General features: G+C 48.0%; 1 protein-coding gene across 2 annotated transcripts in view; it reads right to left on the bottom strand.

Moving 5' to 3' along the window:
• Positions 1–14,756, bottom strand: part of sh2b2 (SH2B adaptor protein 2) — a 159,919-nt gene that overhangs the window by 90,058 nt on the left and 55,105 nt on the right. For both annotated transcript variants that reach the window (XM_080210767.1, XM_080210768.1), the window contains exon 3: positions 998–1,874. In XM_080210767.1, coding sequence (XP_080066893.1) covers positions 998–1,849 — 852 coding nt within the window. In that variant the 5' untranslated portion in view covers positions 1,850–1,874. The remainder of the gene's footprint in view (positions 1–997; positions 1,875–14,756) is intronic.

Genomic DNA, 14,756 nt, shown 5'->3' on the forward strand with positions numbered 1-14,756 from the left:
GTTTCCTCCCACAGTCCAAAGATGTGCGGGTTAGGTTGATTGGCCCGGCTAAGAAATTGCCCCTTAGGGATGTGTAGGTTAGAGGGATTAGTGGGTATAATACGTAGGGATACAAAGAACAACACAGGCCCCTCGGCCCAATGAGCCCACGACGCCACCCCAACACTGTGAGTCCCCTCTTCCACCCATGACCCTTGTCTGTGCTTACGGCGTTGGAAACCAGATTGAGGGGAGACTAATTTAGGGACAATTTGTTCCACTAATCAGCCTAAGAGCACATCTTTGGGGTGTGTGTGGGGGGAAAATCCAAAAAATTGGCAGATAAGAGTATGAAGGAAAATGTAAGATTGTCCACTGAAGGGTGAAAAAGCAGAATATTGTTTAAGTGGAGAGAGACTGCAGTGCAGAGGGATCTGGGTGTCCTTGTGAATGAATCATAAAAGATTAGTGTGCAGGAACAGTAAGTAATTAGGAAGGCAAATGGAATGTTGGCCTTTATTAGAAGGGAGATATGGTACAAAAGTAGGGAAGTCTTGGTGAATCCGTACCTAGAGTGCTGTGTACAGCACCCGGAGAAAACCCACGCGAGCACGGGGAGAATGCGCAAACTCCCACAGACACCGGCCCAAATCCATGTATCTGCACAGCAAACAGTGAGAGTCATGTAGTGTTGCTCATCAGCTGGTCCAGTTTAAGCGCACACTTAGGGCCTGGGTGGGATTGTGTTCGGCGCAGACTCGATGGACCGAAGGGCCTCATTAAATGGTGGCTCCGATTTTCGACATTGTGCCCCTTGTTCTGGAATCTCCGTCCAAATCTACCCCATCAAACCCCTCACTCAGGTCAAATCTCAACCTTCTAGGCTCGGGGAACACAATCCAAGTTTAAGCAACTCGGAGCTTAATTAATCCTAAACTCCTTTGGGTGAAGCTGTACCTTGAAGGTGGGCTTCTCCGAGCTCTCGCAAAGCCTTGACGGCGAGAGTCTCTGATCTTACCTTTGGTGGGACGTAAAATTCCAAGAGGAACCGTTCTCCTTCCAACCTCACAGCTTTCCGTAACAGTAGCCGACACTTCTGCCACTGCGTGCTACTCACGCAGTTGGTGTCATCAGCCACCATGTATCTCAACGTGCCCTCTCTCTGGATGTCCAGCAGTTCCACCTTAGCAGATGACAAACGTGTCAAGCGCAAACGCTCGAGTTTGTGGCTCCATTTGTCACGGGTCTCGCTCTCCAGTTTGGCCCCCGAAGGGCCCTCAGCCTCAGGCCTCCTGCTGGGCCCAGCGTCAAGCAACGGTTCGGCAGAGGGCTTCCATTGTAAAATCTCTTTCACCCCGTCCACCACGCAGACACTCATGTTCCGCAAGGTGAGCCCTTTCTTGAACTTTGGCCTGCCAGAGACGCCGACCGAAACGTCCTCCGAGCTCCGGGAGTGGCCAAAATTGGACATGCTCCAGATCTGGGCCTGCCTGAGATACCTGCTGGAGTTCGCTGTGTTCTCTACGCTCTCCAGGGACTCCGAATTCTTCTCTTTCCTCTGGAGAGCTTCTTTGCAGTACGGCAGCTGACAGTTCTGGATTTCGGAGAACGGAGCGACGTTAGATTTGACGGGGGAGTCCGGCAGGTATGGCCTGTGCACCTCCGAAGCAAAGTACTCCACAAAATGGGAAACGAAGTGTTGCGAGAACGTGGCCTCGATTCCCGGACACTTGTAGTGAGGATTCGCACTTAGAAATACCCGGAAGTTTTTGGCAAATTCGGTTGCAGCAGCCCGCGCCTGCTCCCCGCAGAACTCCTTCCAATCTGGAAATTGGTGTAAAGAGTCCTGATTTTCAGAATCACCATTCATGACGAAGTCACTGAACTCAATTAAGCTGTACAAAGGGGAGAGAAAAAAACCTTCTGTTACTTGTAATACTGGTAATCTTACCAACACATTGTCTATCTACAATAGAACATAGAACATTACAGCGCGGAACAGGCCCTTCGGCCCACAATGTTGCGCCGACCAGTCTTATTTTTAAAAAAAAACATTGACCCACTAATCTAAACCAATCCCTTTTCGTCCATAAACCTATCCACCAATCTCTTAAACGCCCCCAAACTAGGCGCATTTACAACTGCAGCAGGCAGGGCATTCCAGTCCCTCACCACCCTCTGGGTAAAGAACCTGCCCCTGACATCCGTCCTATAACTACCCCCCCTTAATTTAAAGCCATGCCCCCTCGTGTTAGATTTCTCCATCCGAGGAAACAGGCTATCACCATCCACCCTATCTAAACCTCTAATCATCTTATATGTTTCTATAAGATCCCCTCTTAGCCGCCTTCTTTCCAGTGAAAACAACCCCAAATCTCTCAGTCTCTCCTCATAGGACCTCCCCTGCATACCAGGCAACATCCTGGTAAACCTCCTCTGCACCCTCTCCAAAGCCTCCACATCCTTCCTGTAATGTGGGGACCAGAACTGCACACAGTACTCCAAGTGCGGCCGCACCAGAGTTGTGTACAGTTGCAACATGACACTGCGACTCCTAAATTCAATCCCCCTACCAATAAACACCAAGACACCGTACGCCTTCTTAACAACCCTATCTACTTGATTCCCAACTTTCAGGGATCTATGTACACATACACCTAGATCCCTCTGCTCCTCCACTCTATTCAAAGTCCTCCCGTTAGCCCTATACTCAACACATCTGTTATTCCTACCGAAATGGATTACCTCACACTTCTCCAATACTGAATGATCAACGCAGTTCAGCATCATAATCCTGCCCATTGGACCATTCTTTTCTTAATTCATTCATTAGAACACAAGAAATAGGAGCAGGAGTCGGCCATCTAGCCCTTCGAGCCTGCCCCGCCATTCAATAAGATCATGGCTGATCTGAAGTGGATCAGTTCCACTTTCCCGCTTTCTCCCCTTAATTCCCCTGTCTATCAGAAACCTATCTACCCATGACTTAAATATATTCAGCGAGGTAGCCTCCACCACTTCAACGGGCAGAGAAATAGGAGCAGGAGTAGGCCATCTAGCCCTTCGAGCCTGCCCCGCCATTCAATAAGATCATGGCTGATCTGAAGTGGATCAGTTCCACTTTCCCGCTTTCTCCCCTTAATTCCCCTGTCTATCAGAAACCTATCTACCCGTGACTTCAATATATTTAGCGAGGCAGCCTCCACCACTTCAACGGGCAGAGAATTCCAGAGATTCACCACCCTTTGAGTGAAGAAGTGCCTCCTCAACTCTGATCTAAACTGCACCCCCCTTATCTTGAGGCTGTGCCCTCTAGTCCTGCTATCCTTTCTAAGCAGGAAGAACCTCTCTACCTCTACCCTATCCATCCCCTTCATTATCTTATTATAAGATCCCCCCTCATCCTTCTAAACTCCAACGAGTACAGACCCAGTCTATTTAGTCTCTCTTCATAGTCCAACCCCCTCATCTCCGGTATCAGCCTAGTGAACCTCCTCTGCACTCCCTCCAAGGCCAAAATATCCTTGCGTAAGTGCAGTGACCAAAACTGCACACAGTACTCCAGCTGCAGCCTCACCAGTGCCCTGTACAGTTGGAGCAAGATGTGGGCACGGCTGGTTAGGGTAGTGTTTATTGCCCAACCCTATCTGCCCTTGAACTGAGCGATTTCAGATGGCACTTAAAGAGTCAGCTTTGGGTCTGGAGTTACGCGTAGACCAGACCAGAGAAGGACAGTAGATTTCCTTCCCTAAAAGAACAGTTGGGAACCAGATGGGTATTTACAACAATCAATGATAGTTCTGTGGTCAGGATAGCTCTCAACTCCAAATTTATGAACTGAATTTAAATTCCATCAGCTGCCACGGTGGGATTTGAACCCATTTCTCCAGAATACGATGCTGGGCCTCTGAATTACCAGTAACATCCCCACTACGCCACCATCCCTCGCCCCAGAACAAAAAGTGGCCATTCCAGCCCTCATGGTTCTCTGAAAGGACTGTCCATTAGTCGCACTCACCAGCAGTTCCCCACAGCACTGAAATACTTTCCTTTACAAGTTTAACATAGAACGCTACAGCACAAACAGACCCTTCGGCCCACAAGTTGCACCGATCCTATCCCTACCTACCAGGCCTGTCTCTAACTCCCAATCCCACGTACTCATCTTTTAAGAGTGAGTTTGCCTCCACCACCACTGACGGCAGCCGATTCCACTCACTCACCACCCTCTGAGTGAAAAACTTACCCCCTAACATCTCCTCTGTACCTGCTCCCCAGCACCTTAAACCTGCGTCCTCTCGTAGCGACCATTTCAGCCCTGGGAAATAGCCTCCGAGAATCCACCCTATCTATTCCTCTGATCGACATCCAATTCCCTTCTTGAAGGTTCCTATTTTGAATCGGTGTCCCCCGATTTTCAGGGAGCTCATTCCAGGACCTATCAGCGAACTCTGTAATTACAGCCGTCACCTCATTTACCCCTCTGTTTTTCCGCCAGACTCTTGAAGCATCAAATTCTAAAAGGTTTCCATGATTAAGTTTGAACACGATCTCTTTCCTTTTCTAAATAAAAAGACAAAAGGTAGCCTCGAAAATGGTTTTGACTCCAAGAAGGCAGCCAAGACTAAACAGATGCTCGTTGCGAATATTAACCAGGTGAACTCGGAGCTTGAAACAGCGGAGAGGAGGGAAGAGAAACAGAACATTCACGTTCCCACATGGCGGACAAATGAAAGATAATGCTGGCCTTTAAAGCGAGGGGGATAGAATATAAAAGTAGGGAGGTCTTGCTGCAACTGTATAGGGCATTGGTGAGGCCGCAGCTGGAGTACTGTGTGCAGTTTTGGTCGCCGCACTTGCGCAAGGATATTTTGGCCTTGGAAGGAGTGCAGAGGAGGTTTACTAGGCTGATACCGGAGATGAGGGAGTTGGACTATGAGGAGAGATTGAATAGACTGGGTCTGTACTCGTTGGAGTTTAGAAGGATGAGGGGGGGATCTTATAGAGACGTATAAGATAATGAAGGGGATGGATAGGGTAGAGGTAGAGAGATTCTTCCCGCTTAGAAAGGACAGCAGGACTAGAGGGCACAGCCTCAAGATAAGGGGGGGCAGTTTAGATCAGAGTTGAGGAGGAACTTCTTCAGGAGTTGAGCTATGAGGAGAGGCTGAATAAACTAGGCTTGTACTCGTTAGAGTTTAGAAGAATGAGGGGAGATCTCACTGAGATGTATAAGATGATGAATGGGATGGATAGGATAGAAGTGGAGAGACTCTTCCCGCTCAGAAAGGACAGTAGGACTAGGGGGCACAGCCTCAAGATAAAGGGGGGGCGGTTTAGAACGGAGTTGAGGAGGAACTTCTTCACTCAAAGGGTGGTGAATCTCTGGAATTCTCTGCCCGTTGAAGTGGTGGTGGCTGCCTCGCTAAATATATTTAAGACGCGGGTTGATGGGTTTTTGATAAGAGAGGGGATTAAGGGTTATGGGGAGAGGGCGGGAATGTGGAACTGAGCCACGACAGATCAGCCATGATCTTATTGAATGGCGGGGCAGGCTCGAAGGGCTAGATGGCCGACTCCTGCTCCTATTTCTTATGTTCTTACTGGTTGAGCGAACGCAAACCCAGCAACCCAACTCCACATCAACTCACACTCAGCTCAAGCTCCTGTTCCCCATCTCGCTGCGCAGACTGGCAATTGTAATCCCTACCTCCCGTTGCCGCTCTCCAAAGAGGAACAGCACACTGCCCTCTCCGTGCTCACTCATTCATATGATATTCTTGGAGATGAGTCACAAGCCCGTGAGTGCGTTGTGTCGTCGGTTAGGCAAGCTCGTGAGCGAGATATCGTCTCGCTCAGCACTGTGCAAAAACGCTGACCAACGATTAGTCACAATTATTTGATATTTATGGGTACGTTCGTTGCACAATGTACTTTGAAAGCAAATGATACAGGAAATAGTTACTTCCTGCTGACAACGCAAGTGGAGAGATGGAGCAGCGTGTGTTTGAGTTTGATACAGGAAAGAACATTCAGGAAGGCAGCGGATTTCAAAGAACAAAGAACAAAAACAGCCTGGGAAACAGGCCCTTTGGCCCAACGAGCCCCCGCCGCCATTTTAACATTACCCTCCACCCATGACCCTTATCTATTGTTTTATGGCCATCCACATTGAGGGAGACTAATTTAGAACATAGAACATAGAATTTAGGGACAATTTATTACCTCCAATCAGCACATCTTTGGGGTGCGGGAGGAAACCGGAGCACCCGGAGAAAACCCACGCAGACACGGGGAGAATGCGCAAACTCCCACAGACACCAAATCCATGTATCTGCACAGCAAACCTATTGAAGTCATCACAGTCCATTTTCTCATCATTGACTCGCCACGAATTGTAGGCAAGGCTGTGTTGCCGTTTTTACACCAGTCCAGGTGTGGAATTAGCTGGAGTACCGTGCGCAGTTTTGGTCGCCGCACTTGCGGGAGGATATATCGGCCTTGGAAGGAGTGCAGAGTTAAGATGGCGGCGTGGGCTCCTTGGGCCTGTTTCCCGTGCTGTGTTGTTCTTTGTTCAGAGGAGGTTTACTAGGCTGATTCCAGAGATGAGGGGGTTGGACTATGAAGAGAGACTGAATAGACTGGGTTTGTACTCGTTGGAGTTTAGAAGGATGAGGGAGGATCTTATAGAGACGTATAAGATAATGAAGGGGATGGATAGGGTAGAGGTGGAGAGACTCTTCCCGCTTAGAAAGGACAGCAGGACTAGAGGGCACAGCCTCAAGATAAGGGGGGGGGGGGCAGTTTAGATTGGAGTTGAGGAGGAACTTCTTCACTCAAAGGGTGGTGAATCTCTGGAATTCTCTGCCCGTTGAAGTGGTGGAGGCTGCCTCGCTAAATATATTTAAGTCACGGGTAGATAGGTTTCTGATAGAGAACTGTTCAACTTTAGTCTGGTCTAATTTCCACAAAGCTGGGAGCAGTTAGTTCAGCAGGTAACTCATTAACCCTGGGAGGGGAATGTCTAAAATTAAAGGAATTCTTTGGATGTAGTCGCAGGGCACCTTTAGGAGAGGTCAGGTACCTTTTGGATTTGGGCGGCATGGTAGCACAGTGGTTAGCACTGCTGCTTCACAGCTCCAGGGTCCTGGGTTCGATTCCCGGCTCGGGGTCACTGTCTGCGTGGAGTTTGCACATTCTCCTCGTGTCTGCGTGGGTTTCCTCCGGGTGCTCCGGTTTCTTCCCACAGTCCAAAGATGTGCAGGTTAGGTTGATTGGCCGTGCTAAGAAATTGCCCCTTAGTGTCCAGGGATGTGTAGGTTAGAGGGATTAGTGGGTATAATATGTAGGGATATGGGGGTAGGGCCTGGGTGGGATTGTGTTTGGTGCAGACTCGATGGGCTGAAGGGCCTCTTTCTGCACTGTAGGGTTCTATAATTCTATGAAAAGTGAATGTGCAGGTGTGTAAAACTCATTGGAACTGTCAACTCACTGGAACAGCTAAAGGATGACCAAAGGGAGCTGTCAAGTGAACTAGCAAAGAGAGTTGTCAAGATGACAGGCATTTAAATCTCCTGCCATTTATCATTTTTTTTTAAACCGTCTGTAGTTTTGAAAAGTATCAGTGCTTGTTGTTTTACTTTGACCATTGGCATGAACATGAGGGTTACCATTACACACAGTCTAATCTTGTCCAATAAATATAGTGTTTAAACCACAGAACCCTACAGTGCAGAAAGAGGCCCTTCGGCCCATCGAGTCTGCACTGAACACAATCCCACCCAGGTCCTACCCCCATATCCCGCCATATTATACCCACTAATCCCTCTAACCTACACATCCTTGGACACTAAGGGGCAATTTCTTAGCAATCAACCTAACCCGCACATCTTTGGACTGTGGGAGGAAACCGGAGCACCCGGAGGAAACTCACACAGACACGAGGAGAACATAGAACACTACAGCACAAACAGGCCCTTCGGCCCACAAGCTGCGCCGATCATATCCATACCTACCAAGCCATGGAACTATCTATAACCCCCAATCCCATTAAATCCCATGTACTCATCCAGAAGTCTCTTAAAAGACCCCAGCGAGTTCGCCTCCACCACCACCACCGATTCCACTCACTCACCACCCTCTGAGTGAAAAACTTACCCCTGACATCTCCTCTGTACCTGCTCCCCAGCACCTTAAACCTGTGTCCTCTCGTAGCGACCATTTCAGCCCTGGGAAATAGCCTCTGAGAATCCACCCTATCTATTCCTCTCAACATTTTATAAACCTCTATCAGGTCGCCTCTCAACCTTCGTCTCTCCAGGGAGAAGAGTCCCAGCTCCCTCAACCTATCCTCATAAGGCATGCCTCCCAATCCAGGCAACATCCTTGTAAATCTCCTCTGCACCCTCTCAATAGCTTCCACATCCTTCCTGTAGTGAGGCGACCAGAACTGCGCACAGTACTCCAAGTGGGGTCTGACAAGGGTCTTATAAAGTTGCAGCATTACCTCCCGACTCCTAAACTCAATCCCTCGATTAATGAAGGCCAGTACACCATACGCCTTCTTGACCACATCCTCCACCTGCGAGGCCGATTTAAGAGTCCTATGGATCCTTAACGCACGAGAATGTGCAAACTCCACACAGACAGTGACCCCGAGCCGGGAATCGAACCCAGGACCCTGGAGCTGTGAAGCAGCAGTGCTAACCCACTGTGCTACCGTGCTGCTTAATTCTAAAAGGAGCAGAGGGACCTGGGTGCCTTTGAAGGTGGCAGGACAGGTTGAGAGTGCGGTTAATAAAACATACAGTAACCTGGGCTTTATTACTGATCTCCCAATCTTCCTTTCGGGTCACAGTTCAATCCTCTTTTCTCTTGCCCTAGTTGTTTCCACCACATTTTCAGGCGATGAATTCTAGACCCTAACCAATTGCTGCGTGGAAAGATTGTTTTCTCAAATCACTTTTGCTTTTTAATACCAGTTACCTTCAGTCTGTACCCTCAGGGTCCCGATATTTCTACCAGTGGGAACAGTTCCTTCCTGGCTTTTTACACAAAACCTAATAACGTGGGCTTTATTATGAAGGAGCGCAGGGTACCAGAGCGAGGAGATTATGTTGAACTTCTGCAAGTTACAAACTCAGCCCCAGCTGGAGTATCGCAGCCAGTTTGGAACATTGTGTTTTTCGGAAGGATGTGAAGGCCTTAGAGAGAGCGCAAACAAGATTCACGAGTATACTTCCAGGAAAGAGGAACTATGACTTATAGATTGGGGAGGATCGGACTGTTTAACCCTGGAGAGATGGCTGAAAGGCAATTGGATAGAGGTATTCAAAATCACGAGGGCTCTGGACAGATCGGAACGAGCAAAAGTGATTTGAGAAAAACAATCTTTTCACACAGCAACTGGTTGGGGTCTAGAATTCATCGCCTGAAAATGTGGTGGAAACAGATTCAATTAAAGCATTCAAAAGAACAAAGAAAATTACAGCACAGGAACAAGCTCTCCAAGCCATGCTGCCCGACTGAACTAAAACCCCCTATACCCTTCCGGGGACCATATCCCTCCGTTCCCATCCCATTCATAAGAACATAAGAACACAAGAAATAGGAGCAGGAGTCGGCCATCTAGCCCTTCGAGCCTGCCCCGCCATTCAATAAGATCATGGCTGATCTGTCGTGGCTCAGTTCCACATTCCCGCCCTCTCCCCATAACCCTTAATCCCCTCTCTTATCAAAAACCCATCAACCTGCTTCTTAAAAATATTTAGCGAGGCAGCCTCCACCACTTCAACGGGCAGAGAATTCCAGAGATTCACCACCCTTTGAGTGAAGAAGTTCCTCCTCAACTCCGTTCTAAACCACCCCCCCTTTATCTTGAGGCTGTGCCCCCTAGTCCTACTGTCCTTTCTGAGCAGGAAGAGTCTCTCCACCTCTATCCTATCCATCCCATTCATCATCTTATACGTCTCAATGAGATCTTCCCTCATTCTTCTAAACTCTAACGAGTACAAGCCTAATTTATTCAGCCTCTCCTCATAGTTCAACCCCCTCATCTCCGGTATCAGCCTAGTAAACCTCCTCTGCACTCCCTCCAAGGCCAAAATATCCTTGTGTAAGTGCGGCGACCAAAACTGCACACAGTACTCCAGCTGCGGCCTCACCAATGCCCTATACAGCTGCAGCAAGACCTCCCTACTTTTATATTCAATCCCCCTCGCTATGAAGGCCAGCATCCCATTCGCCTTCCTGACCACCTGCTGCACCTGCAGGCTGGGTTTTTGCGACTCATGCACAAGGACCCCGAGGTCCCTCTGCACCGTCGCCTGCTGCAGTTTTTCGCCCCGTAAGTAATAGTCCTTCCTACCATTATTCCTACCAAAGTGGACCACCTCACACTTGCCAACATTAAATTCCATTTGCCAGTTCCTGGCCCATTCGCCCAGCCTATCTAGATCCTTCTGCAGACTCTCCACACCCTCCGCACAATTTGCCGTTCCACCAATCTTGGTGTCATCAGCAAATTTCAACACCCTACACTCGGTTCCCTCCTCCAGATCATCTATATATTCATATACTTAAAAGTCATTACCGTATCCACTTCCACGACCTCGCCCGGCAATGAGTTCCAGGCACCCACCACCCTCTGTGTATAAAATCTGCCTCTTACATCTCCTTTAAACCTTGCCCCTCGCACCTTAAACCTGTGCCCTCTAGTAATTGACTCTTCCACCGTGGGAAAAAGCTTCTGACTATCCACTCTGTCCGTGCCTCTCATAATCTTGTAGACTTCTATCAGGTCTCCCCTCAACCTCCGTCGCTCCAGTGAGAACAAACCAAGTTTCTCCAACCTCTCCTCATAGCCAATGCCCTCCATACCAGGGGCAACATCCTGGTAAATCTTTTCTGTACCCTCTCCAAAGCCTCCACATCCTTCTGGTAGTGTGGCAACCAGAATTGAACACTATATTCCAAGTGTGGCCTAACTAAGGTTCTATAAAGCTGCAACATGACTTGCCAATTTATCAACTCAATACCTCGGCCGATGAAGGCAAGCATGCCGTATGCCTTCTTGACTACCTTCTCCACCTGCATTGCCATTTTCAGTGCCCTGTGTACCTGTACACCCAGATCCCTCTGCCTATCAATACTCTTAAGGGTTCCGCCATTTACTATATATTTCCTATCTGTATTAGACCTTCCAAAATGCATTACCTCACATTTGTCCGGATTAAACTCCATCTGCCATCTCTCTGCCCAGGTCTCCAACTGATCTATATCCTGCTGTATCCTCTGGTGGTCCTCATCGCTATCCACAAATCCACCAACCTTTGTATCGTCTGCAAACTTACTAATCAATCCAGTTACATTTTTCCTCCAAATCATTTATATATATTACAAACAGCAAAGTGCCCAGCACTGATCCCTGAGGAACACCACTCACAAGAACATAAGAAATAGGAGCAGGAGTAGGCCATCTAGCCCTTCGAGCCTGCCCCGCCATTCAATAAGATCATGGCTGATCTGTCGTGGCTCAGTTCCACTTTCCGGCCCTCTCCCCATAACCCTTAATCCCCTCTCTTATCAAGAACCCATCAACCCGCTCCTTGAAAATATTCAGCGAGGCAGCCTCCACCACTTCAACGGGCAGAGAATTCCAGAGATTCACCACCCTTTGAGTGAAGAAGTTCCTCCTCAACTCCGTTCTAAACCGCCTCCCCTTTATCTTGAGGCTGTGCCCCCTAGTCCTACTGTCCTTTCTGAGCGGGAAGAGTCTCTCCACCTCTATCCTATCCATCCCATTCATCATCTTATACGTCTCAATGAGATCTCCCCTCATTCTTCTAAACTCCAACGAGTACAAGCCTAGTTTATTCAGCCTCTCCTCATAGTTCAACCCCCTCATCTCCGGTATCAGCCTAGTAAACCTCCTCTGCACTCCCTCCAAGGCCAAAATATCTTTGCGTAAGTGCGGCGCCCACTCGTCACAGCTCTCCATTCAGAAACACACCCTTCCACTGCTACCCTCTGTTTTCTTTGACCAAAAGAAGTCTCACAACACCAGCTTAAAGTCCAACAGGTTTATCTGTCGCAAATGCCACTAGCTTTCGGAACTGGATGTCCCCTTGTCAGGTGGGTGGGAGTCCTGATCACAAACAGGGTATATAGAGACACAAACTCAATAATGATTGGAATATCAATCTTTACAGCTAATCAAGTCTTAAAGGTACAGACAATGTGAGTGGAGAGAGCATTAAGCACAGGTTAGAGAGATGTGTATCGTCTCCAGACAGGACAGTTAGTGAGATTTTGCAAGTCCAGAGGGGGTTACAGATAATGTGACACGAACCCAAGATCTTACGTCGTGAGACTTCTTTCTGTTTTAACCCCAGTCCAACGCCGGCATCTCCAGTTCTATGACCGAGCCAGTTTTGTATCCACCTTACCAGCTCACCACTGAACCCATATAAAACATAGAACGTTCCAGCGCAGTACAGGCCCTTCGAACCCTCGATGTTGCGCCGACCAGTGGAACCAATCTAATGACCCTCTAACCTAAACTATTCCAATCTTATCCATATCCACTGACCATTTGAACGCCCTTAAAGTTGGCGAGTCCCCAGCTGCTGCAGGCAGGGCATTCCACGACCTCTGAGTAAAGAGCCTACCTCTGATCCCACGTGCAGAAGGTGACTTCTGTGCCAGTCTGCCGTGAGAAAAGGGAATTGAACTGTAACCTGAAAGGAAGATTGTGGGGTTGAGCCCACAGTCAGATCGGCTTATTGAAAGATACAGCAGGCTTGAGGGGCCAAATGGCCTCCTCCTGCTTTGTGTGTTATCAGCTTTCGGTGCTTATAACATCTTTACAGTAGGAATATAAATACAAATGCTGCTTCTTACAATGGAAATTAACCTTAACAATGCACCTTAAACTGAAGCCAAACTGCACTTCTGCAATGTAGTAAATAAGATTATTAATTTCAAGACGCCTTGAAGGTCATGAGGGAGTTCGTAGAACATAGAACACTACAGCACAAACAGGCCCTTCAGCTCACAAGTTGCGCCGATCACATCTATACCTACCAAGCCATAGAACTATCTATAACTCCCAATCCCATTAGATCCCATATACTCATCCAGAAGTCTCTTAAAAGACCCCAGCGAGTTCGCCTCCACCACCACCGATTCCACTCACTCACCACCCTCTGAGTGAAAAACTTACCCCTGACATCTCCTCTGTACCTGCTCCCCAGCACCTTAAACCTGTGTCCTCTCGTAGCGACCATTTCAGCCCTGGGAAATAGCCTCTGAGAATCCACCCTATCTATACCTCTCAACATCTTATAAACCTCTATCAGGTCGCCTCTCAACCTTCGTCTCTCCAGGGAGAAGAGTCCCAGCTCCCTCAACCTATCTTCATAAGGCATGCCTCCCAATCCAGGCAACATCCTTGTAAATCTCCTCTGCACCCTCTCAATAGCTTCCACATCCTTCCTGTAGTGAGGCGACCAGAACTGTGCACAGTACTCCAAGTGGGGTCTGACAAGGGTTGAGGGAGCTCAGTCTCTTCTCCCTGGAGAGACGAAGGTTGAGAGGCGACCTGATAGAGGTTTATAAGATGTTGAGAGGAATAGATAGGGTGGATTCTTGGAGGCTATTTCCCAGGGCTGAAATGGTCGCTACGAGAGGACACAGGTTTAAGGTGCTGGGGAGCAGGTACAGAGGAGATGTCAGGGGTAAGTTTTTCACTCAGAGGGTGGTGAGTGAGTGGAATCGGCTGCCGTCAGTGGTGGTGGAGGCGAACTCGCTGGGGTCTTTTAAGAGACTTCTGGATGAGTATATGGGATCTAATGGGATTGAGGGTTATAGATAGGCCTGGTAGATAGGGATATAGAATCATAGAAACCCTACAGTACAGAAAGAGGCCATTCAGCCCATCGAGTCTACACCGACCACAATCCCACCCTGGCTCTACCCCCATATCCCTACATATTTTACCCACTAATCCCTCTAACCTATACAACTCAGGGCACTAAGGGGCAATTTTATTAGCACGGCCAATCAACCTATCCCGCACATTTTTGGATTGTGGGAGGAAACCGAAGCACCCAGAGGAAACCCACGCAGACATGAGGAGAATGTACAAATTCCACACAGACAGTGACCCAAGCCGGGAATCGAACCAGATCCCTGGAGCTGTGAAACAGCAGTGCTAACCACTGTGCTACCGTGCCGCCCTTTTAACGTGCATTTCAGAATAAAAAACAATCCCAAGGCTCTTCACAACGATCTGAAGAAAATGGGTTCAAAGCGAAGAAGATTAAGACCATTGAACAATCAGCGCAACTTGTGGGCTGAAGGGCCTGTTTGCGCTGTAGTTTTTCTATGTTAACAATGCTGAAATATTGGCAAACTCTCAGCAAAAAAGCCCTGACTTTGCTTCCAATCTTTAGCAAATAAACCAGAGAAATGATCACGTTCACTATTTACATTAGCAAACCAGACTCAGGATACAGAAGAATAATTTCAGCATTTGAAAATGATGCTGAAAAGGTTCATATCGAAGAGGAGAATTCTAAAAAAAAATTCAAGAAGATGTGAATAAACTAAACGGGTGGGGAATGAACTTTGAGGTGAAACATTTTAGTAGGAAGAATATAAAGAGCACTGCCATATCAGTCAATGTCTAAATGGGGTCGAGAAACAAAATAATTTGGGGGATAAAGATACACAAATGGTTCATAACAAAACAAAACATTATTCGAGGCACTGAATTG

The sequence above is a fragment of the Carcharhinus amblyrhynchos genome, chromosome 23, assembly GCF_965287045.1.
Source record: "Carcharhinus amblyrhynchos chromosome 23, sCarAmb.v2.hapA, whole genome shotgun sequence".
NCBI lineage: Eukaryota > Metazoa > Chordata > Chondrichthyes > Carcharhiniformes > Carcharhinidae > Carcharhinus > Carcharhinus amblyrhynchos.